We start from the raw sequence: 21,856 nt of genomic DNA, 5'->3' as shown, positions 1-21,856 counted from the left end.
GTATATGTTAAAATATTTTAATAAAGTCATAATCACACAGAGAAAACAATTACAAACACAACGGAAGAAAACAAGTTTTTGTAAATCTTTTCACCAACAGGAGGAGATGTTACTTCAAATCAGTATTTTTCATTCAAACCACGAGGCTCAGTGGTTTTACATTTTTAATTGTCCTTAGTCAGTGCAGCGCTCTCTCTCTGTTTTTGTTTAATTTGCTCAGATTTGAAATCCCCCCATTTTCAAATTGGATACATCATGCGTGTCGTACTGTTAGGGTTGTAGCTGCTCGGTGTCTGACTTTACTCTGTGATCAAAACTAAAGAAATGTTTGATAGCGTCCTAGTCAACGCTAGCTAGCTCTTGATTAAAAAAAAACAACATTGTATTTGTTAAACATTATCAAATAGGGTATAATTGACAGTAGTTTGCACCACTTTGAGTCGTCTATTCTACTTTTACCTACGTAAAGGTGTAACCACACGTAACGTGCACGTGACGATTAATTACGCAATGACATCATCACGCAACACACAGCCGGTCGTCGGCGCTCGGTGCCTGCTGGGTCTTTTTTTTTTTTTTTTTTTTAAAGAGAGATATTTTGTAATATATTTTTACTCACCCACTGCTCCGCGTTTGGGACATCCTAAACTGTTGTACCAGCCGTCAAAACGAGGAACTTCCCACGTTATTTCACACCGTGAAACTGTTCAAATATACCCAAAAAGGCGATTTACCACCGACGCTGTCCACTCTGGGATCGAATTTTATTCATTTGGTCGTCTACTCACCGACGATGAGCAGCAATCCGAGCACTGCACAAACACTCCAAACTCGCTTACGCAAATCCATTGATGCAGAGAGGCTCCTCATCTCAGTCTGCAGCCAAGAGCCGTGGAGGACTTCTGAAAAATTCAGGTAAAGTGGATATAACTGAACATGTATTCGCATTTACCTCCTGCAGGGATTGTTTAACGTGGATCTTGGTAAGAATCAGCACCCAAAAATGTCCACGTAATATATTTTTGATTGGATGTTTGTTATTTTTTTCTGATTGTATTGCTGTTGAACACAATTTGCTATGCCGCGTCAAACTAGGCTATAGGAAAATGTGATTGAATCTGATTACATTTTTATCACTGTAGAAGCTCATCCGATCAAGTTGCTTTATATTATGTAAGATCTTTTTAAAAATCGTTCTAATGAGGATGGTTTTTTTCAATGAGTCTTCAATTGACCTCTTTTCATCTATAAATATTCTAGATTAAAGCTTTGGCGTACTAGCTAAAACATGACCATTTTTCTATTAAAAAACAGACTTTTTGCAACCATTTAGGATCCAGGTACATATTTTAAATTAATACAGTCTTCCTGCATACCACCAACAAAAGGGCACAAAGATATATATGCAATGAAATAATGATGGTCTCATCCCAATTTGCTAAAAAAAAAATCAAATAAAAAAAAAAATACTTACAGTACTCATAAAGACAAATTATTTGTAATAAATACTTTCGGGATCAATTAAGTGAAATTGGATCATTCTCTCAACACAATGGTTGGCAATCACTGCAGTGTGTGAATGTATTTGTTAAGGAGAGAGTGAAATGGTCATGCTTACCTGTGTGGAAGTTGGAAGGTAGTGAGTGCAGCAGGTTGCTGTGCAGTGCAGGAGCGGTGATGAAGTGTCTTCTGCTTGATCAAAAACATGTGACCTGGAATTCCCAAATGGGCTTGGTCATTTTCTCTGAATCACACCTCTTTCACACTTTTCTTTAGTCAAACCATCCATTTCCTCGTGTATAAAAGAGGCGCATGTTTCCTTATGAATGACACTTGCTGCTTCACTCCACCTCTTCCACGATTCAGGTTTGGACACTACAAGAATTTAACATGTTCTCATTTTTATCAGAGCACTCCCCCTGCAACGTGTGTTAATTTCTGTCTGTAGCCACAAGAGCCGAAGCCGACATGACTTTCTACGATGACATATATCCATTTTACTATATGCGAAGGACGTCCTTCATCTTCAGTGGCCACTTGCTCACCGTTATCATATTTTTCCTTGTGCTGACGCTCTGTCTACTACTTATTCTGCCCGGGATTCGAGGAAAGTCGGTAAGTGCAAGTCTCATATCAGTGCGTAGTCCCCTTGCCACTCCCCTGGTATTTTTACCTGAACGCCTAAAAAGGTGCACCCAAAGTAAAACTGAAGCTGTACTTTGGAGTATCAGCATTTTGGTCTCTTTTTGAAGATAACACTTTGAATTTTCCTCCTCAACTGTCAGAATCGTTTTAAGTGCGACTGGCACCGAATTATGGAAGTTTGAATACATAAGAGAAGGCGGATTTTATGTCCGCCTATTTTTTTTTCTTTTCCAAAAATCTGCCTGCAAAATTTTGTATTAGGTGGTGGACTAAAATAACACAACATGATTACAGCTCAAAGGCTCCTCCAATTCCATTTCAAATTTGACAATAATACGACAGAAAATGAGCATTTTACACAAGTTTTTACTAAGGCGAACCAAAAGTTTGCCATTCGAATCCCATTGCAATCATATTGCAACCATGTTCACATACGTAGGGGAAAAGGCTGCTATTGTGGAATGCGTCAACAATCATGAGTTCTAATGAAAAGTAAGTCTTGGCGCTATCATATCCTACATCCAGATTTAAAAAAAAACGCAGAAAAATCAAAGAAGGTGACGCAATGTGACGTGCGCTCTGACGCACAGCCCTCATGTCGCTGGGCTTTGAAAGTGTGTGTTACGCAAGTTATGCCCGGTGTTTTTATTGAAAACAGTTTCCATGTTTTTTTTGGAAGAATTTCATTGGCCGTTGAATGCGTCAATCACCATCTTAGCAAATTTGGTTGTGACTGCAAACATAACTGACGAATCATCCATATGCAGGGGTGGTACTATTTACGCATGGAATATGTTCATTGGCTGATGTTGAACTCTGACATGGGAAACATTAGTTTATTGGATCAAGTAAGCAATCAATCAAACTAAGGTCCAGCCTAGCCCAGTTTTGAAAGCTCGCGTGTCTAAATCCGTCGAAGGTAACTCAATCTACGATGGAAAATATGTACATATGTAATATGTATATGTATCTGATAGCAACCTGTAACGGTTGCAGGAGCTAATAACGTGGCTTTATGGCTGGCAGGCTTGTTGTGGACTAACTATATTACTAGAAATCTTTTACTGGACCCTTGTCGACGTAATATGATCATTGATGACGGATTATGAAATTGTGTCGGACATTTGAGGATAAAATGGTGAGTTGCACATTTTTTGTGTGTTAGCATCGTTTTGACTTAAATGCTCGCCGAGCCTGCAGATTCGATTGTATCTTATAATGTTTGGTATCATTCGAATCTGCGGTAACTCCGTTTTCTAACCATATATAACATGCCCAGGAATGCTTTGAAGTTGTTCGGTATGTAGTGAATGTCCCGCGTGTACGACCCGCAAAACCACCTTTGGGTGGCTGGAATGGCAACGGGTAAAAATTAACATCCCCCTTAAAGCATTAACCAATTTTCACAGTATGTCTTTTCCTTTGCAATCAGCGGCTGTTCTGGTTGCTGAGGATCATTTTGAGCTTGTTTATCGGCAGTGTCATTGTGGGTGAGTGCAGCACTTTTCCACGCGCCTTTCCATAAAGCTCACGTTTAATCGTTTTTCTCGCCTTTCTTTTCCTGCAGCACTCAACTTTACCGACAACTGGGCTGAGGCTCGTATGACCACAAACGCCACCTATAAATCTTTCAGCAGTGCAGTGGTTCACGCCGATGTTGGCTTACATGTTGGCCTGTATGGAATTAATGTTACACTTAAAGGTGAGTTACCGCATCTTCTTCAAATACTGTACCGCAGATTGATCATGCCACTGTGTTTTGGCAGGCGTAAAAATGTCCAACAGAACACTTACAGTAGATAATTTCCTAAATAAGTCTTTATTTTAGAGTCTTCTCAGTGATGTGCCTAAGAATAGCGGTTCTTCTAGCGTCAAAAAGTAATAATCGATTAGAATCCTTGATAAGGAGACTTGTCGAATGCAAATGAACCCAAGGTTAACTCATCTATTATTGGAGGGATATACGTATCGTAGAAGGAAATGGCGCATTTGTAGTACTGACAAATTTCTTTAAATGTATGTAAAATGACAACAAAAAAAGTCATTGCATCACACCATCTCAAACTCAGCCGTACTGAATCGAAACGTAATCTCACTGAATCGAACCAAATCGAATTGGGCAACTTTAAAATCAAACTGTCCTTGGATTGTTTCGCACAAAACATATGGAAAACGGTATCGAATCATCTTTTGTGGAGATATGCACACCCCTAGTGTTTAACAAATCTACTGCTCCGCCCTGCACCCCCACCCAAAAAAAGTTTTAGCCACTGTAACTTGCACAGTTTGAACATTTGATTCAGTGACTCTGTCACACTCCACAGGAGGGAGCCAACGCACCACTAGTGGTACTAGTACAACACTGATTAATGAGAACCACTTCTGTACAGTATTGATAAGTGCTGTGTGCTGTGTAGACCCCTAGGTGGCAGTAACGCCAAGGTATGGATTTCCATAGCTAGTTATGTTCAAAAGGAAGCAGACGTGAATAAATTCTGTTCTGATATTGCACAATATTTTCACCAGCCAATCAGGGCCCACTGCCAATGATCCAAACGTAGCAATCACTACGCTGCTCCTTCTCCGCTCTGCAGGCAATCCCGTCGTTCAGTTGAACGAGACTATCGACTACAATGAGATGTTCGCCTGGCGTGACAGTATCGAGGACGATTATAAGGGAGCGTTGGAGAAAGGGCTCCCGAGCCCCATCCTATACGTCGCTGAGAAATTCACTCCCAGCAGCCCGTGCGGCCTCATCTTTCACTACAGATACTCCGGGCGATACGCATCTGCAACTCTCTGGTACGTAAACACGAACTTGTGGTTTTCTAATGTTTAAATGTTGCCGAAATTAACGGACTGCTCCAAACCAGGATGGCATTTTGCTGCTGGATGCTGGCCAACATCCTCCTCTCCATGCCAGTTATCTTATACGCCGGCTACATGATGTTGGCCGCGGCCGCCTTCATCTTCATCTCCGCGGCCGCCTTCACCACCATCATGCATGCGCCCAACTGTGTTTTCTCCATTGGAACCGTCTCTTTTCAAGCGGAATACAGCCTTTCATTCTGGCTGGCTCTGGCAACCGGTAACGAATAAAAGCCTCGCTGACGGATTTCATGACATTTGTTTGAATTAGGCTAAAGTGACATTTTTCCTAGGTGTGCTGTGCACTGTCATCGGGGTTCTGGTGGTGATAATGAACTTTATGGTTCCTGAGAAGATGAAGGAGGCTTTCAGTGTGGGTGTTGACAGTGATGAAGATGAGGACGTTTCTTACGGGGAGACGTACCTGAATTCCGCCTTCCTTGATGACGTAACAGTGTCGCCATGCACCTTTACAGAGGTCACAGCGGTCAGTATATGTTCTGTTCGTGTATTGATCGTTTGATATCAGTTCTACTTGACGCTACAAAATGCAACTGAATCACACATATACCATCTCGTTGTGACGGGAAAAACTGCGACCCCTGGTGTTGTTACCCAGTGAAACTTTTTGAGGAGCCATATTTTGATTTTAGAACTACAAATATGTTACAATTGTCAAGGAAGAAGCAGATTTTCCTGGTGCCTTTAGCGATACAATAAAACAAAAAGATAAAACGGGCGAATGAAAGTAGAGGTATGTGACAGGCTGTGGGTTCCATCCATTGGTTGCATTTCAGTGACAGAGACTCTACACACTTCACTTTTTAACCACAGGTGCATGTAAAATTATAACGACGCTTGGTGTTTGGTCGGCCTTAAAGACATCGAAAGATGTATTTACAATTTTCATTGTTTTTTTTTTTTAATAATTACATTATTTATATCCCGGATATTAATCATTGATGGTATAGTGGTAGACAAGCTTGCTTTGTGTGCGGGCAGCGTGAGATCGCTTCCCAGTCCCGATGTAGATGTGAATGCTTGTTTGTCTCTGTATATGCCCTGCGACTGATGGGCGACCAGTTCAGGGTGTAGTCCACCTTTCGCCCCAAGGTGAGCGGGGATAGGCTCCAGCCCCCCCCCTCTGATCGTGTACAGGATAAGCGGGTTAGGGTTAGGGTGTTGAAAATGGATGGATGGATATCCCCGATATTATTGGACACATTTTAGGAAAAAAACACCTTTACATTTTATGGAGCGTTTTATCAAACTTCACTTAGCCACTATAAATTTAGAACATGGAAAGAAATGGTATGAACACGTTAAATTAGTTTTGGATATTTCAACATTTTTAGGGTTGAGTTTCAGAGTGTAAAAGTTAACAATATACAGCAAAAAGCAGCAATCAACAATGATACAGGGCAGTTCTACACCTATGCAAACTACATCTGTATGAATCTATTGATCATTATTTAATGTGATAGCACTCAGCGTCAATCATTACGTTCTTTGTGAAGACAGAATGCACTGATTGATTAAATATAACATCCTTTTGTTTTTATTTTTCAGGAACATGTATGAATCCCTCTTGGCAACTTTCGCAGTCAATACTTGAAGATCTACTGAATGCGTTACAGAGAGAATGTTGAATGTCACTTGTGTCTTTGTCAATGTCCATGTATGTTTTTAGTGATTAGTGATTGAACTGTACTGTATTTGTAAATACAAAGTTATTTTGTATGGGATCCATGCACTGTAGTGTTAATAAACACAGAACTTTTTTTTTTTTTTTTTAGTCTGGCATTGGCCTATATTATTGTTTTCGCTGGTCGGGAAAGACTAAATATGTGTAGATCCTGTGGGATTGTAGGAAACGGATTGCTATATTTCTTATGATATTCAAACAAGAGTATCTACCCTCGCAAAACACAGAAGTCATTATTCAGGCAGGATTCAAATATTTTTGTCAATTTTTGAGATTGACAGCTTCCGAGCTCCAGTTCCAATGTAATAATGAAAAGAGAGGTCAAATTAACACCAAACTACTGTATTTGGTAAATGTGTTTTATGGCATGTCTACTTTTGACTTGTTTTTTTAATGGCACCTTAATAAAAAGAAAGCAACACAAATGAAGCAGTGAGTTTGTATTATTTGTGTTACACTATTACATTCATTCCGTAATGTACATTCTTGTACGCTCTTGTAAAGGTTATCTCTTAAAACTGCATTTCAAAATGAAGGGGTGTCTTTGGCCTTCAGCATCTCCATAATACACATAATTTAGTGACTTTATACAGTGTAATACCGTACATGTGTAATACTTACTGTAATAGAATAGCATGAATTCTTGGTCAGAAATTTGTCATGATACCATGCATATACTGTACGTGTAATATGGCCTTCCTACTCCAGTCCTTGAGTAACCCACAGTATTTACATTAGAATTACATAGACACTATAAAAATGACTAACTAAAATATAAATGCATTTCTTTTCATAGGAAAATAAAAGTGACCATTAAGCTACTTCTCTTCCACACTCACACACAGCACTACAGAATTCACATTGTAAGGCCATTATGAGAATGTAATTCAAGATTAAACCTGAAATGAGAACTGGACCCTCTTTACAGCATTGCAACGAGAGCCCCCAAATAATATTGAAATGATAGAAAAATAAAACTTTGCTCATCACTAATCAACACTGCGTCTTCAAATGTAGGATGGTGTCTCCTGTCCTGTGAGCAGTCTGAACATCACAGCGGGCATCGTCTTCATGTTGATCTGGTGCACATTTAAAGAATAATGTGTGAATTTGTACGGAGACGCAGTCATCAACTTTGGTTGTTTAAAGAGACAATACAAAAGACGACAAATGATGAGAAAAAGAAGTGATGATCCAGTTGTTTTTTTTTTTTTTTTTTTAATAAATATGACTACGCAATGCTGCACTTGGAGCAGATGGCACGCAGCAGATGTTCAAATGCTGCTAGCAACCAGTTTGTTTATGTGAGCACAAAGACTGCAAAACAAGGAAATTGTTATTGTACACCTCCAAATGACGATCTCTTACCTCACCCACAGACACGGAAAGGGTCTGCACGATTTTTTCGTGTGGCATAGCAACCACGCTTTGACCGTTTATCTCTATGATTCGATGTCCAACGCGAACGCCGCCTCTCTCGGCGATCCCGCCTCGCATCAGACTGCAGATCTGAGAATGAGAAAAAGATCCATCTTGGTCAAATTTTATATCTTGTGTGCATGCCTGTCCGGGACTGTCCCTCACCGCACCACTGAATTTTTTCCCGTTTTTTCCTGGACACTCACAATGCCATTTTGAACACTGAAGCCAAGCTGGAACTTAAGATCAGGCCGCTTGATGAGCACAGTGGTGACAGGAGGGCAGCTTACGATACTCATCTTGACTTTCAATTGATTCTTCAAACCCTGGAAGACACCACACATGAGGGAACATAAGTGATGCACATAGACAAGTGCTGAAAATGTCACTGAGTCAAGAACCTGCCCTTGCTACATGAAGCATGGGTCAGAAGTAGGGCTGGCAAAAAAAAAAAGTTGGTTAAGTCAGATAGGCAGACCACAAAATAGGTAAACACAACATTTTTGCCTCGAAGCCTCACTGGCACCATGTGACGAGACAGCCGCACAGATATTTCGAGCAGAAGTGTAATGGTACTTTAGTCAAACCTCATCATGACCGTTTCACAGTCTGTTAGCACCCTCCATTGGTGGAAAGTTGATACTGCAGCCAAGCAATCAAATAAATCAGGTTTTCCCAGTCAATGGTCACAGCGATGATATATGTTTGGCTGTTTTTTTCACCGGACACCCTTCCTGATGCAATTTTGATGCACGCCCATTTTTTTTATCCGGATTTGCTACCGGTGGTGGCTGTGAATCAGTGGAAGCTCTTAGACACAGTTGATGACCGGGATTGAAACTCCAGTCGGATAAACGACTCTAAAAATATTTGATCGCGACAGTCAAAAATCATTACGTGCATTATTATGTTCATTATGTGCGAACAAAAAAATCTGCATGAAAGTATCAAGTAATATATTAAGTGTCACTGAAGAGGACTGGCATACCTTGATGATTCCCTGGCAGGTGGCTAGAGGCAGCCCTACCAGGCTGGTGTCGTTGATGGACATAATCTGATCACCAACACTGAGTTTGCCAGAGCGTGCTGCTGGGCCGCTGTTCAGCATCCCAGCGAGGATAACCGTGGGCAGAATGGAGCCCCATCCCGACTCCACAATCACCACCCCGAGGTTCTCCCCTTTCTGCTTCTCCACACACAGCTACAACACATAAGATGTATTCAAAATGTACCGAATGCTCGTCTTGGATTCGCAATCATCTTCTTTGGACACACACCTCTTTACAGTTGTCCGAGTTAGAGAAATGAATGAGGTCGTCGTGGTACATTTCCTGTGAGTTGATGATGTCGCTGTATTGTTTCTGACTTAAGTCTGTCGGATTGATGCCATTGGCTCGCAGGAATTCTCTATAGGCCACACTGAAGGCCTGGCCAATGGACTGTGCGATGAGCTGGGCCTGTAGGACGTGGGATACGACTCAGCAAAAAACACATCACAGTTGACAACAACACATAACCAAATAGAGCTCGAGTTCAATTTATTTCATAAACACGCTCAGAACTCAAAATACTTGCATTCCATGTTTCTCAAATGAAATGAATGGAAATCCCATGAAATGTGTTCCAGCGTCCCAAAGAAATCCAAAAAGGGTTTTTTAATAAGAAAAATAACACCCTATAATATTGTGCTAATTAAAGTACAGTATTAATGTGATAACTGGTGGCTAAAAGTGGGTGGATTTTGTTGCTTAAAACGAGGGTTAGAGTTTCAAAGTAGATTTAGGGTTTCAAATTAGGGTTTCAAACTAAGGTTAGGGTTTCAAGATAGGGTTTCAAACTAGGGTTAGGGTTTCATTCTAGGGTTTCAAGCTAGGGTTAGAGTTTCAAGCTAGGGTTTCAAACTCGGGTTCGGGTTTCAAGCTAGGGTTTCAAACTAGGGTTAGGGTTTCAAATTAGGGTTTCAAACTAGGGTTAGGGTTTTAAGTTAGGGTTTCAAACTAGGGTTAGGGTTTCCAACTAGAGTTTCAAACAAGGGTTAGGGTTTCAAACTAGGGTTAGGGTTTCCAGCTAGGGTTTCAAACTAGGGTTAGGGTTTCAAACTAGGGTAAGGGTTTCAAGCTAAGGTTAGGGTTTCAAGCTAGGGTTAGGGTTTCAAGCTAGGGTTTGAAACTAGGGTTAGGGTTTCAAGCTAGGGTTAGGGTTTCCAGCTAGGGTTTGAAACTAGGGTTAGGGTTTGAAACTAGGGTAAGGGTTTCAAGCTGAGGTTAGGGTTTCAAACAAGGGTTAGGGTTTCAAACTAGGGTTAGGGTTTCAAACGAGGGTTAGGGTTTCAAACTAGGGTTAGGGTTTCCAGATAGGGTTTCAAACTAGGGTTAGGGTTTCCAGCTAGGGTTTCAAACTAGGGTTAGGGTTTCAAGCTAGGGTTTCATACTAGGGTTAGGGTTTCAAATTAGGGTTTCAAACTAGGGTTAGGGTTTCAAACTAGGGTTAGGGTTTCCAGCTGGGGTTTCAAACTAGGGTTAGGGTTTCCAGCTAGGGTTTCAAACTAGGGTTAGGGTTTCAAGCTAGGGTTAGGGTTTCCAAGCTAGGGTTTCAAACTAGGGTTAGGGTTTCAAATTAGGGTTTCAAACTAGGGTTAGGGTTTCAAATTAGGGTTTCAAACTAGGGTTAGGGTTTCAAACTAGGGTTAGGTTTTCCAGCATGGGTTTCAAACTAGGGTTAGGGTTTCCAGCTAGGGTTTCAAACTAGGGTTAGGGTTTCAAACTAGGGTTAGGGTTTCCAGCTAGGGTTTCAAACTAGGGTTAGGGCTTCAAGCTAGGGTTTCAAACTAGGGTTAGGGTTTCAAATTAGGGTTTCAAATTAGGGTTGGGGTTTCAAATTAGGGTTTCAAACTAGGGTTAGGGTTTCAAACTAGGGTTTCAAATTAGGGTTAGGGTTTCAAACTAGGGTTAGGGTTTCCAGCTAGGGTTAGGGTTTCCAGCTAGGGTTAGGGTTTCCAGCTAGGGTTTCAAACTAGGGTTAGGGTTTCCAGCTAGGGTTTCAAACTAGGGTTAGGGTTTCAAGCTAGGGTTAGGGTTTCCAAGCTAGGGTTTCAAACTAGGGTTAGGGTTTCCAGCTAGGGTTTCAAAGTAGGGTTAGGGTTTCCAGCTAGGGTTTCAAACTAGGGTTAGGGTTTCAAGCTAGGGTTAGGGTTTCCAAGCTAGGGTTTCAAACTAGGGTTAGGGTTTCAAACTAGGGTTAGGGTTTCAAGGTAGGGTTTCAAACTAGGGTTAGGGTTTCCAGCTAGGGTTTCAAACTAGGGTTAGGGTTTCAAACTAGGGTTTCAAATTAGGGTTAGGGTTTCAAGCTAGGGTTTCAAACTAGGGTTAGGGTTTCAAACTAGGGTTTCAAATTAGGGTTAGGGTTTCAAACCAGGGTTAGGGTTTCCAGCTAGGGTTTCAAACTAGGGTTAGGGTTTCAAGATAAGGTTTCAAACTAGGGTTAGGTTTTCAAATTAGGGTTTCAAACTAGGGTTAGGGTTTCAAACTAGGGTTAGGGTTTCATATTAGGGTTTCAAACTAGGGTTAGGGTTTCCAGCTAGGGTTTCAAACTAGGGTTAGGGTTTCAAGCTAGGGTTTAAAACTAGGGTTAGGGTTTCATATTAGGGTTTCAAGCTAGGGTTAGGGTTTCCAGCTAGGGTTTCAAACTAGGGTTAGGGTTTCCAGCTAGGGTTTTCAGTTAGGGTTTCAAACTAGGGTTAGGGTTTCCAGCTAGGGTTTCAAACTAGGGTTAGGGTTTCCAGCTAGGGTTTCAAACTAGGGTTAGGGTTTCTAGCTAGGGTTTTCAGTTAGGGTTTCAAACTAGGGTTAGGGTTTCCAGCTAGGGTTTCAAACTAGGGTTAGGGTTTCCAGCTAGGGTTTTTAGTTAGGGTTAGGGTTTACAGCTAGGGTTTCAAACTAGGGTTTCCAGCTAGGGTTTCAAACTAGGGTTAGGGTTTCCAGCTAGGGTTTCAAACTAGGGTTAGGGTTTCCAGCTAGGGTTTTCAGTTAGGGTTAGGGTTTACAGCTAGGGTTTCAAACTAGGGTTAGGGTTTCCAGCTAGGGTTTTCAGTTAGGGTTTCAAACTAGTTTGAACCCTAGTTTGAAACCCTAACTCAAACTAGGGTTAGGGTTTCCAGCTAGGGTTTTCAGTTAGGGTTTCAAAGTAGGGTTAGGGTTTCAAGCTAGGGTTAGGGTTTCCAAGCTAGGGTTTCAAACTAGGGTTAGGGTTTCAAACTAGGGTTAGGGTTTCAAGGTAGGGTTTCAAACTAGGGTTAGGGTTTCCAGCTAGGGTTTCAAACTAGGGTTAGGGTTTCAAACTAGGGTTTCAAATTAGGGTTAGGGTTTCAAGCTAGGGTTTCAAACTAGGGTTAGGGTTTCAAACTAGGGTTTCAAATTAGGGTTAGGGTTTCAAACCAGGGTTAGGGTTTCCAGCTAGGGTTTCAAACTAGGGTTAGGGTTTCAAGATAAGGTTTCAAACTAGGGTTAGGTTTTCAAATTAGGGTTTCAAACTAGGGTTAGGGTTTCAAACTAGGGTTAGGGTTTCATATTAGGGTTTCAAACTAGGGTTAGTGTTTCCAGCTAGGGTTTCAAACTAGGGTTAGGGTTTCAAGCTAGGGTTTAAAACTAGGGTTAGGGTTTCATATTAGGGTTTCAAGCTAGGGTTAGGGTTTCCAGCTAGGGTTTCAAACTAGGGTTAGGGTTTCCAGCTAGGGTTTTCAGTTAGGGTTTCAAACTAGGGTTAGGGTTTCCAGCTAGGGTTTCAAACTAGGGTTAGGGTTTCCAGCTAGGGTTTCAAACTAGGGTTAGGGTTTCTAGCTAGGGTTTTCAGTTAGGGTTTCAAACTAGGGTTAGGGTTTCCAGCTAGGGTTTCAAACTAGGGTTAGGGTTTCCAGCTAGGGTTTTTAGTTAGGGTTAGGGTTTACAGCTAGGGTTTCAAACTAGGGTTTCCAGCTAGGGTTTCAAACTAGGGTTAGGGTTTCCAGCTAGGGTTTCAAACTAGGGTTAGGGTTTCCAGCTAGGGTTTTCAGTTAGGGTTAGGGTTTACAGCTAGGGTTTCAAACTAGGGTTAGGGTTTCCAGCTAGGGTTTTCAGTTAGGGTTTCAAACTAGTTTGAACCCTAGTTTGAAACCCTAACTCAAACTAGGGTTAGGGTTTCCAGCTAGGGTTTTCAGTTAGGGTTTCAAACTAGGGTTAGGGTTTCCAGCTAGGGTTTTCAGTTAGGGTTAGGGTTTACAGCTAGGGTTTCAAACTAGGGTTAGGGTTTCCAGCTAGGGTTTTCAGTTAGGGTTTCAAACTAGGGTTAAGGTTTCCAGCTAGGGTTTTCAGTTAGGGTTTCAAACTAGGGTTAGGGTTTCCAGCTAGGGTTTTCAGTTAGGGTTTCAAACTAGGGTTAGGGTTTCCAGCTAGCTGTTTCAAATTAGGGTTAGGGTTTCCAGCTAGGGTTTTCAGTTAGGGTTGGGGTTTCCAGCTAGGGTTTCAAACTAGGGTTAGGGTTTCCAGCAAGGGTTTTCAGTTAGGGTTAGGGTTTACAGCTAGGGTTTCAAACTAGGGTTAGGGTTTCCAGCTAGGGTTTTCAGTTAGGGTTTCAAACTAGGGTTAGGGTTTCCAGCTAGGCTTTCAAACTAGGGTTAGGGTTTCAAATTAGGGTTTCAAACTAGGTTTAGGGTTTCAAATTAGGGTTTCAAACTAGGGATATTGTTTCAAACTAGGGTTTCAAGCTACGGTTAGGGTTTCAAATTAGGGTTTCAAACTAGGGTTAGGGTTACAAGCTAAGGTTTCAAACTAGGTTTAGGGTTTCAAGCTAGGGTTTCAAACTAGGGTTAGGGTTTCAAACTAGGGTTTTAAACTAGGTTTAGGGTATCAAACTAGGGTTAGGGCTTCAAACTAGGGTTTCAAACTAGGGTTAGGGTTTCAAACTAGGGTTGGGGTTTCCAGCTAGGGTTTCAAACTAGGTTTAGGGTTTCAAACTAGGATTAGGGTTTACAGCTAGGTTTTCAAACTAGGGTTAGGGTTTCCAAATAGGGTTTTAAACTAGGGTTAGGGTTTCAAATTAGGGATTTAAACTAGGGTTAGGGTTTCCAGCTAGGTTTTCAAACTAGGGTCAGGGTTTCAAACTAGGGTTTCAAACTAGGGTTAGGGTTTCCAACTAGGGTTTCAAACAAGGGTTAGGGTTTCCAGCTAGGGTTTCAAACTAGGGTTGAGGTTTCGAACTACGGTTTTAAATTAGGGTTAGGGTTTCAAATTAGGGTTAAGGTTTCCAACTATGGTTTCAAACAAGGGTTAGGGTTTCCAACTAGGGTTTCAAACTAGGGTTAGGGTTTCAAACTAGGGTTTCAAGCTAGGATTAGGGTTTCAAACTAGGGTTAGGGTTTCAAACTAGGGTTAGGGTTTCAAAGTAGGGTTTCAAACTCGGGTTAGGGTTTCCAAATAGGGTTTCAAACTAGGGTTAGGGTTTCAAAGTAGGGTTTCAAATTAGGGTCAGGGTTTCAAAGTCAGCCTACAAACTTGTGTTAGGGTTTCCAACTTGACTTTCAAACTCGGGTTAGTGTTTCAATGTAGGGTTTTAAAACTAGGGTTAAGGTTTCCATTTAGGGTTTAACTCATATTCCACAAATGCAATATTAATCAGAATGCCATGTTTAGACCAGTGAAAGCGCATAGATCATATAATTGCAAATAATTTTGGGGTGGTGACTTCCCCTTTAAATGGTAAAACACTGCAACACACATGGATTCGCTTCCCATTATGTGTTAGCATTAAGCTAGAAGTCTCTCAAACAAAGCTATGTGGTTGTTTCAAATACACAATATATAATTCTCTGTTTTATGTTTAATTTGCCAGTAAACCTCAACTGTGTGGCAATCAACAGCTTGAAGGCTTTTGTCACTAAATACTTACTATCTGTCCAAATGCTGCTTGTTGTGAAGTGGGTTGACTTCACTGCCACTCTACAGTGTTTGTATCCCAAGTGTTTGCTTTCAAGTCAAAGCCGAAAAATCAGCCAAACAATGGCTTGTATCTCAAAGTTGGGTCACTTGTATCTCAAGTCATCACTATATTGGAATAATTTGGGGAAACTCTCCGTCTTGTGTCCAGGTTGATCCCAAAAGTTTTTAATGGGATTGAAATCAGTTAGCTCTCATGTTGTTCTGCGTCACACTTCTAAAAAATGCAACCCAATGCCTGATTAATCATTTGATTTACAGTGGCTGTAGTAATGACTACTTACATCCTCAGACTCAAAGACATAGCAGATCATGGCGTACTGACTAGGCCCTTCACCGGTCGTCTCCACAGATTCAGCGAAATCCTCCGTTGACGCCTGAGACAAGTGCCTGCGTGCCATCAGAACCACAATGCTGCCAATGTCAGCGATATAGGAGATGGTACGCAAGGCGCTGTCCATCATTGTGTCCTGGAAGGAGCAAAAGAATGAATTTTCTGCATTACAATTCAAGCAAAACCTGAAGCTGATGCATCACATACTATTCCTCACCTGTGTGTCAGCGTTGAGCACCTTGACCGTTTTAGTGGAGATGAACAGGTCGACTTCAGTCATCATTTGAGAGTCTTCATCTTGGCTCTTCAGAAGACGTCCGTTAATCAAAATGAGTGCATGAAACAGCGTCATCATGTTGTAAAAAGAAAAAAAAAACGACATCAGCTCTTAAAATGGTAACTTGGTCTCAAGCAATTGCAAATTTAAGTAGAGATGCCTCACCAAAGAGGTTAGCTACCTTAATACGAGTGACGGCTTCGTGAGCCTGCGACATGCGGACAGTCTTGGATGGATTCTTGTCAGACAGCACTTGAGTGCAGCCAAGGTAGTTAGCGGCAAAGATGATTCCATCAATAAGATCTTCTGGCTCACAGGGACCTGGGACTTTGTAAAACAGCCACAAAGAAAAAAAAAAGCTTCCAGCGTAAGACTTTAAAATGTGTCTGGACTTGTATTAATATACACAATTTTGGATTATTCTGAAAAAATTACCGTCTTCAAAACTGGGGAAGGAAGCAGCTTCTTGTGTTTTCTTTGGAAAGAAAATGTTGATTTTCGTCAGTGAGCCAGTATTATTCATATGTAAATTATATCAACAGTATATAAAGTATAACTGCACTGTTAGCTGTGATGATGAAATTCGCAGCTGTTGATTGCCATGTTTGACCTTATGTGATATTTACACAAGGGTGTGTACACGTTCTATATCCACGGGATGGATCTAAAAACATCCGAGTGAGTAATTCTATTACAAATAAATGTATTGTAAATGTTAACCTTGGGGGAGCCGCTCTCATCATCTGGAAGGAGATCTGGACTTGGAGGCCTCCTCGGCTGCTCGGGAACTTGCTCCTGCATCACGGCTGGGCTTGGCTTCTCTTCCTGTTATTAGAAAATAATAAGAAAAAAGATTTTGAATTGTTTGTTACCTCCACCAAAGAAAAGACCAACCATTCACTTTCGATACAGCTTGTCGTCATTATGGTCATGGTTAAGCCTATGAACAAAATGTAAAAAAGTACATAAATACCTACCTGGGTTTAATTGGCTTAAAACATAAAAATACATCCCTGGGATTGAATGAGTTAGACGTGACCCGATTCGGGTTAAATGGCCTCTGCAGACAAACTCAAACACAAACTCATATGATCACAGGATGCAATACACAACCCTATATCATCAACGCCTTTTTGTCACCATTTGGCGACCCGTCAGGCCTCTGACAGGTTGTAACTGTTAAAGGGGAAGTCAACCAGCCAAAAATTACAATATGTTCTATGCAGCCGCACCAGTGTAACCTTGATATTCCGATTAATATTGTGTTTGTGGAATACGAATTAAGCAGCAAACTCCACCTCAGCCTCGGAAAACAGGTGAGCCGTGATTGGTTGTTACCTGAGCCCTGAACAACTGTGATGTTATTTTCAGACGACGGCAAGTGACAAAATGGCTGCTTCCTGAGATGGATAAAAATGGGTGGATTTTGCTTCTAAAAGAAGAAATCAACCCAAACATATTTTTTCAAGAATATGTTCCCAGTAGGCCCACTAGTTGAAACACGGCATTCTGATTGATATTGCGTTTGTGGAATATGAGTTAATCCAATCGTTTTTAGCCATCTCTGGGGGCGGCCATTTTGTCACTTCTGTCTGACTGAAAATGACATCACAACTACCCGGGGCTCCGGTAACAACCAATCACAGCTCAGCTTCAGAAAACAGGCGAGCTGTGATTGGTCGTTCCCTGAACCCTGGGTAGTTGTGATGTCATTTTCACTCGACAGAAATGACAAAATGGCCGCCCCTTGTGATGGCTAAAAACGGGTGGATTTTGCTGCTTAACTCATATTCCACAAACACAATATTAATCAGAATGCCGTGTTTCAACTAGTGGGCCTGCTGGAAAAAAATTATTGAAAATAATATGTTTGGGTTGATTTCCCCATTAACTCATATTCCACAAATGCAATTGTAACCGCCGTTTTTAGACTAGTGGGGACGCATACAACATATGATTGTAAAGAACACGTTTGGGTCGACTTCCACTTTAAGTGAATTTCTTCGGTCTGTACTCGTGCATGTGCGATGACAATACATGTGATTCCATTCCATTTTATTGCATTGCATCCCATTCCATTTCAAATGAATCTTACAAACCTGCTGTAGTTTCTCCGGCTGGCTCGGGCTCTCCTCAGGGGGCGATTTGTCTTGCTCAGGCGTGTGACGGAGAGCCGGGGACGGCTTGACGACCCTCGGCTCGCTCTCCTGGTTGTTAGTCGAGGCGCTGGGTCTGGCAACAGAAGCGGCCTCTCTTCGAGATTGGGACTTCTGGCTGTTTACAGATGCTTGGCCGTGAGAGTGACGAGGGGATGGCTGTTGCTTGTTGGATTTCGCTTTGCTCCGCGCAGGAACCTTTCTGTTTTCCTTGGATGATGTCTTCACTCGCTCATTTTTGTTGGTTGTGCAACCTTTAACCCCAGAGGTGATATGTTCAATGTCCCGTCCGGCTGCCCTCCTCCCTCGTCCTTTCGCTTGTCTCTCCTCCTTAGAACTCATGTGAGATGACTCGCAATTTCTGTTGGCGCCCGGTATGCTATAGTTTCTTGTAATTCTGCTGTCGTCTTCTCCGTCCCTCTCATCACGCCCCTTTCTAATCCTTTCATTGTCCCGGTAAAGGCCAGCCTGTCTTTGATCACTGTCTTCTGTGTCCTCTAAATCTTCTATAAATCTGGCCCCATCCAGCACCTCCTCTATCTCATCTCCGTCACAAAACAAGAACCTGTTCTCCAGGCCCTTTCCGACTTCTTCCCCCTCTGCTGCCTCCCTTGCAACGGGGGCGCAACGCGACCTAAACGGGCGGCCCGCCTTGTGGGGCTTAGCGTCCGCTTGTGATCCATTGCGTCGTTCTGTGCTTTGGTGAGACGCGGGTGTGGACTGGTCAGCGGCGCCGCTGCTCTCGTTTCCGTTTTTACCACCTACCTTCTTGACGTAACCCTCATCCTCATCGGGGCAGCACTGCTTGTAGTACCTCATGTCCATGACGCCCTCCCTGTTTAAATGCAGCACCTCATCATAGTCCTGCTCTACATCAGAGCCCACGTTGTCGTATTCGGAGCACGTGTCCTCCATGTCTTCGCCTCTTGGTTCACGACTCATATGGGAGTGTTTGGGCTGAAGTCAGCTGGTCGTTGATATCATCTTTCAAGGTAGAGGTTGATTGTACAGAGAGCCACTCCCCTCACTAAATTCCTGTGATCTGCTTGCTTCTGTTTAGTTACCCCAAGAAATTGTGTCTCGCCTATTTCCATGAGCCATTATTGGCTCATTAAGTCAGATGCTCCCAACCCTGTGAACGTAAAAAAAAAAAAGAGCTCTCTGAGATTATTGCATTAGGTACCAAGACAAGTACTATCTCTGTGAATAACGTTTGATTCATAAATTTCCATACTTCAATCTCCTCCTGCCATGACTCCAAGCTGTACAGGAAATTACATGTCTTTTTTCACTGAACTACATTCTATACGCGCAACAACCACAACATTAGGTACACTAGGTGCAAAATGTAATGTCACCCGATACAAAAGCGGCATCAAACTTCATTCATTTCATTCGAACTTGAAAATATTAATCAAGATGAATATTAATTATATCAAATAAATATATAACTTTTATTTGTTATTGCGGTTGCAGTTTGCACTGGTGTAGTATGACACGTCACCTTACCAATACCAAGCAGTGTAATTTCTCCTTTCTTTATTCAGCGTACATGACAAGCATAAAGTATTCGAAATGTTAACTTTAGAAACAGCCCAAAGTATGACGATATGCAGTTCTGCACGATTACAATGTTAAACACATTGCTATGATAGCTAACTAAAACTGAGCATTATTATCAAGGCAAAGTGTTTACTAAGTTAACAACTCTAATTTAATTAAAGAAATAATCTGTCTGACTGTACTTCATGGTTCATTTGCCTTTATTTTAGTGCAAGTCGAACCTATGACCAAAATATTTATGTGTAATAAATGTGATATTGTTTATTGCAATACGGATTCATTTATTGTTTGTGTTTGTTAAAAAAAACATGGGAAAACGACCTTGAAAAAATAATACCATTTTAAAAGGCAATCATAATAATGAGGGGAAAAGAAATCGCTGATTATTTTTCAAAATCACCCCGCCCTAGTATAATGCCATAAATACAGTATTCCAAGGAGTACCACCATCGAACTTTTAGCTGCTAATAATCTTGACTGATAGTCTTGCTTTGTTGTGTCTAATCGCGTCATGGTGTCATGAAGAAAAAGGGGAACTGCAGCAAACGTGTGCAATCTTTAAGATCAGTGACACATTATCACAAACAAGACCCACCATTGTTTATGACTGCATGTTCATGGTTTATGTAACACGTTGCACTTGCAAGAACAACCTTTTGTAGACGCCAGTAATTTAATAACTCACATGGCTCGTGTGGTAGAGTGGCCATTTCCTAACCTGAAGGTTGTCGGTACGTTCCTCAACCTTTGTGTGACTTAATAAACTAATACAATGCAAGTAGAATTGACTCAAAAACTCACTTTGTAAAATTTATTTTGAATTTCTGATTGAAAAAATGTTAATAGTTTTTGTTTTGTTTTTTCAAGTAAATAACTCTCCAAATGTTTTTCTGTGTAAAAAATTACTCTGAATATTATTCTCTTCCAAGTGTAAATTTTACTCTGTTTGGACTGGGACCAAATATAGTCTTTTTAGAGTAAAATTTACTCTTTTTAGAGTAAAATGTACAGCTGAGAGAGAGAGCGAGGGAGAGAGAGAGAGAGAGGTAGAGAGAGAGAGAGAGAGAGAGAGAGAGAGAGAGAGATTCACAACAAATTGATGAAGCACTCATTTTAAAATTTGTTGCAATAGATGAAGATTTTTGGTATTATTTATTACATATGAAATTTGAAATTTTGGGAGATTTTATCAGAAACATGGATGTTGATGCACAAGATTTGCTTTCGTGGGCCACATGAGATTATGTGGAGGGCCAGATTTGGCCCCCGGGCCTGAGTTTGTCACATATGATTTAGAATCTCCAGTGAAACCTAACATGCATGTTTTTTTTTATTTTTTATAATTATGTTTAAGAGGTAAATGGTGAAATCACAGGGAGAACATGCAAATTCCCCACAGGTCATAGCCAAGATTCAAACTTCAAATATCAGAATTGTGAGGCAGATCCATTAGAATCCATTAGTGCACCGTGCTGCCAAAATAAAACCCACTTTAATTGTGTAATTTCACTCCATTCATCCACTCATTTCCTTAAACTATTAGAGTGGTGAATGTAATGTATAAGTTGGCACTCAGTTTATCAATGGCTTCATCACACGATTTGTGACACTTTCTTTGCACTAAAGCAATGGCAACGGGCACAGTGTGACACACCACAATAATTGACACTAGTGTTCAGATCAGCACACGATTAATATGAGGAAAATGATTACTCCTAATTAATTTCTCCCCATGTTATTTTGATCAAATGTGATGAAACCGCGACGATAGAATCCGATCACTCAAGTAAGATCCTCCCCTGTCAACTGATCTCTCCATGGTGCTGAACTGCCAATTAAAAATCCAGAACGGGCAGTAAAAAAAAGGCGTGTGATCAGTTCGCCCTGCCCTTGAGCTATTTCAAACCCGCTTTTATGGCGAACTTTTGCCGCAGCTGCAGGGAATGCTTGTTGTGGTCGCTTGGCCATGCAGTGAACGTCGCATTATACGACAGACATTTGAATATTGTAGAGAGTGACACCTTTGTGCGTATGGATGAGGCCCGGCAAACACTTATTAGGGTTTACCAATCGAGCCAATTCTTCACATGCGAAACTGCACATCGACCTTGATTTGAAGACTGCACCATGCTGACATCCCACGGATGTGCTACCAGATGAGCACGTCCAGGTTTGTTTCTTATCAAACCAGCGCAGGCCTACACCCAAATATAAATGTAAACATCCATCAGCGGAGCGCACTTACCGTCATCGATAGAGTCGCCTGTCCTCCCCTTTTGAAACAAGTGTGTGTTGTTCAGATCAGATTGCTCCCCAGAATGGTGATTTTTAAGAAGCCGCACACGCACAGCAGCCCAGGAACGTGTGTATAGAAGATACGGTCTGTGTCACGTGACCATACCGGGTCCCCAACGTTGACTTTAT

At 41.5% G+C, this 21,856-nt stretch overlaps 2 protein-coding genes across 3 annotated transcripts; one reads left to right on the top strand and one right to left on the bottom strand.

The window, feature by feature from the left end:
- The first annotated feature begins 567 nt into the window (after positions 1–567).
- Positions 568–7,147, top strand: LOC147148852 (dual oxidase maturation factor 2-like). The gene is made up of 9 exons (XM_086029129.1): positions 568–915; positions 1,777–1,866; positions 1,949–2,115; positions 3,578–3,635; positions 3,713–3,847; positions 4,740–4,947; positions 5,019–5,233; positions 5,307–5,500; positions 6,583–7,147. Exons 2-9 carry the CDS (start codon positions 1,827–1,829, stop codon positions 6,592–6,594), a joined length of 1,029 nt encoding a protein of 342 aa, XP_085885255.1. The 5' UTR covers positions 568–915; positions 1,777–1,826; the 3' UTR covers positions 6,595–7,147.
- On the bottom strand, positions 7,144–21,818 carry apba2a (amyloid beta (A4) precursor protein-binding, family A, member 2a). Of its 2 annotated transcripts, none has more exons than XM_086029127.1 (12): positions 21,678–21,818; positions 17,813–19,001; positions 16,434–16,538; positions 16,149–16,188; positions 15,895–16,040; positions 15,654–15,740; positions 15,387–15,572; positions 9,415–9,594; positions 9,126–9,338; positions 8,344–8,463; positions 8,087–8,227; positions 7,144–7,797 (listed from the first exon to the last, which is right to left on the bottom strand). In XM_086029127.1, exons 2-12 carry the CDS (start codon positions 18,809–18,811, stop codon positions 7,726–7,728), a joined length of 2,289 nt encoding a protein of 762 aa, XP_085885253.1. In that variant the 5' UTR covers positions 18,812–19,001; positions 21,678–21,818; the 3' UTR covers positions 7,144–7,725. The 2 variants fall into 2 exon arrangements, with proteins under 2 accessions (XP_085885253.1, XP_085885254.1); XM_086029128.1 differs by having other exon boundaries at positions 15,895–16,034.
- Between the last annotated feature and the right edge of the window lie 38 nt (positions 21,819–21,856).

Source organism: Filicampus tigris, chromosome 4, assembly GCF_054856515.1.
Source record: "Filicampus tigris isolate MCC_2025a chromosome 4, RoL_Ftig_1.0, whole genome shotgun sequence".
Lineage (NCBI taxonomy): Eukaryota > Metazoa > Chordata > Actinopteri > Syngnathiformes > Syngnathidae > Filicampus > Filicampus tigris.
The sequence above is the reverse complement of the archived record's forward strand: the minus strand, read 5'-3'. Positions and strand labels throughout refer to the sequence as shown.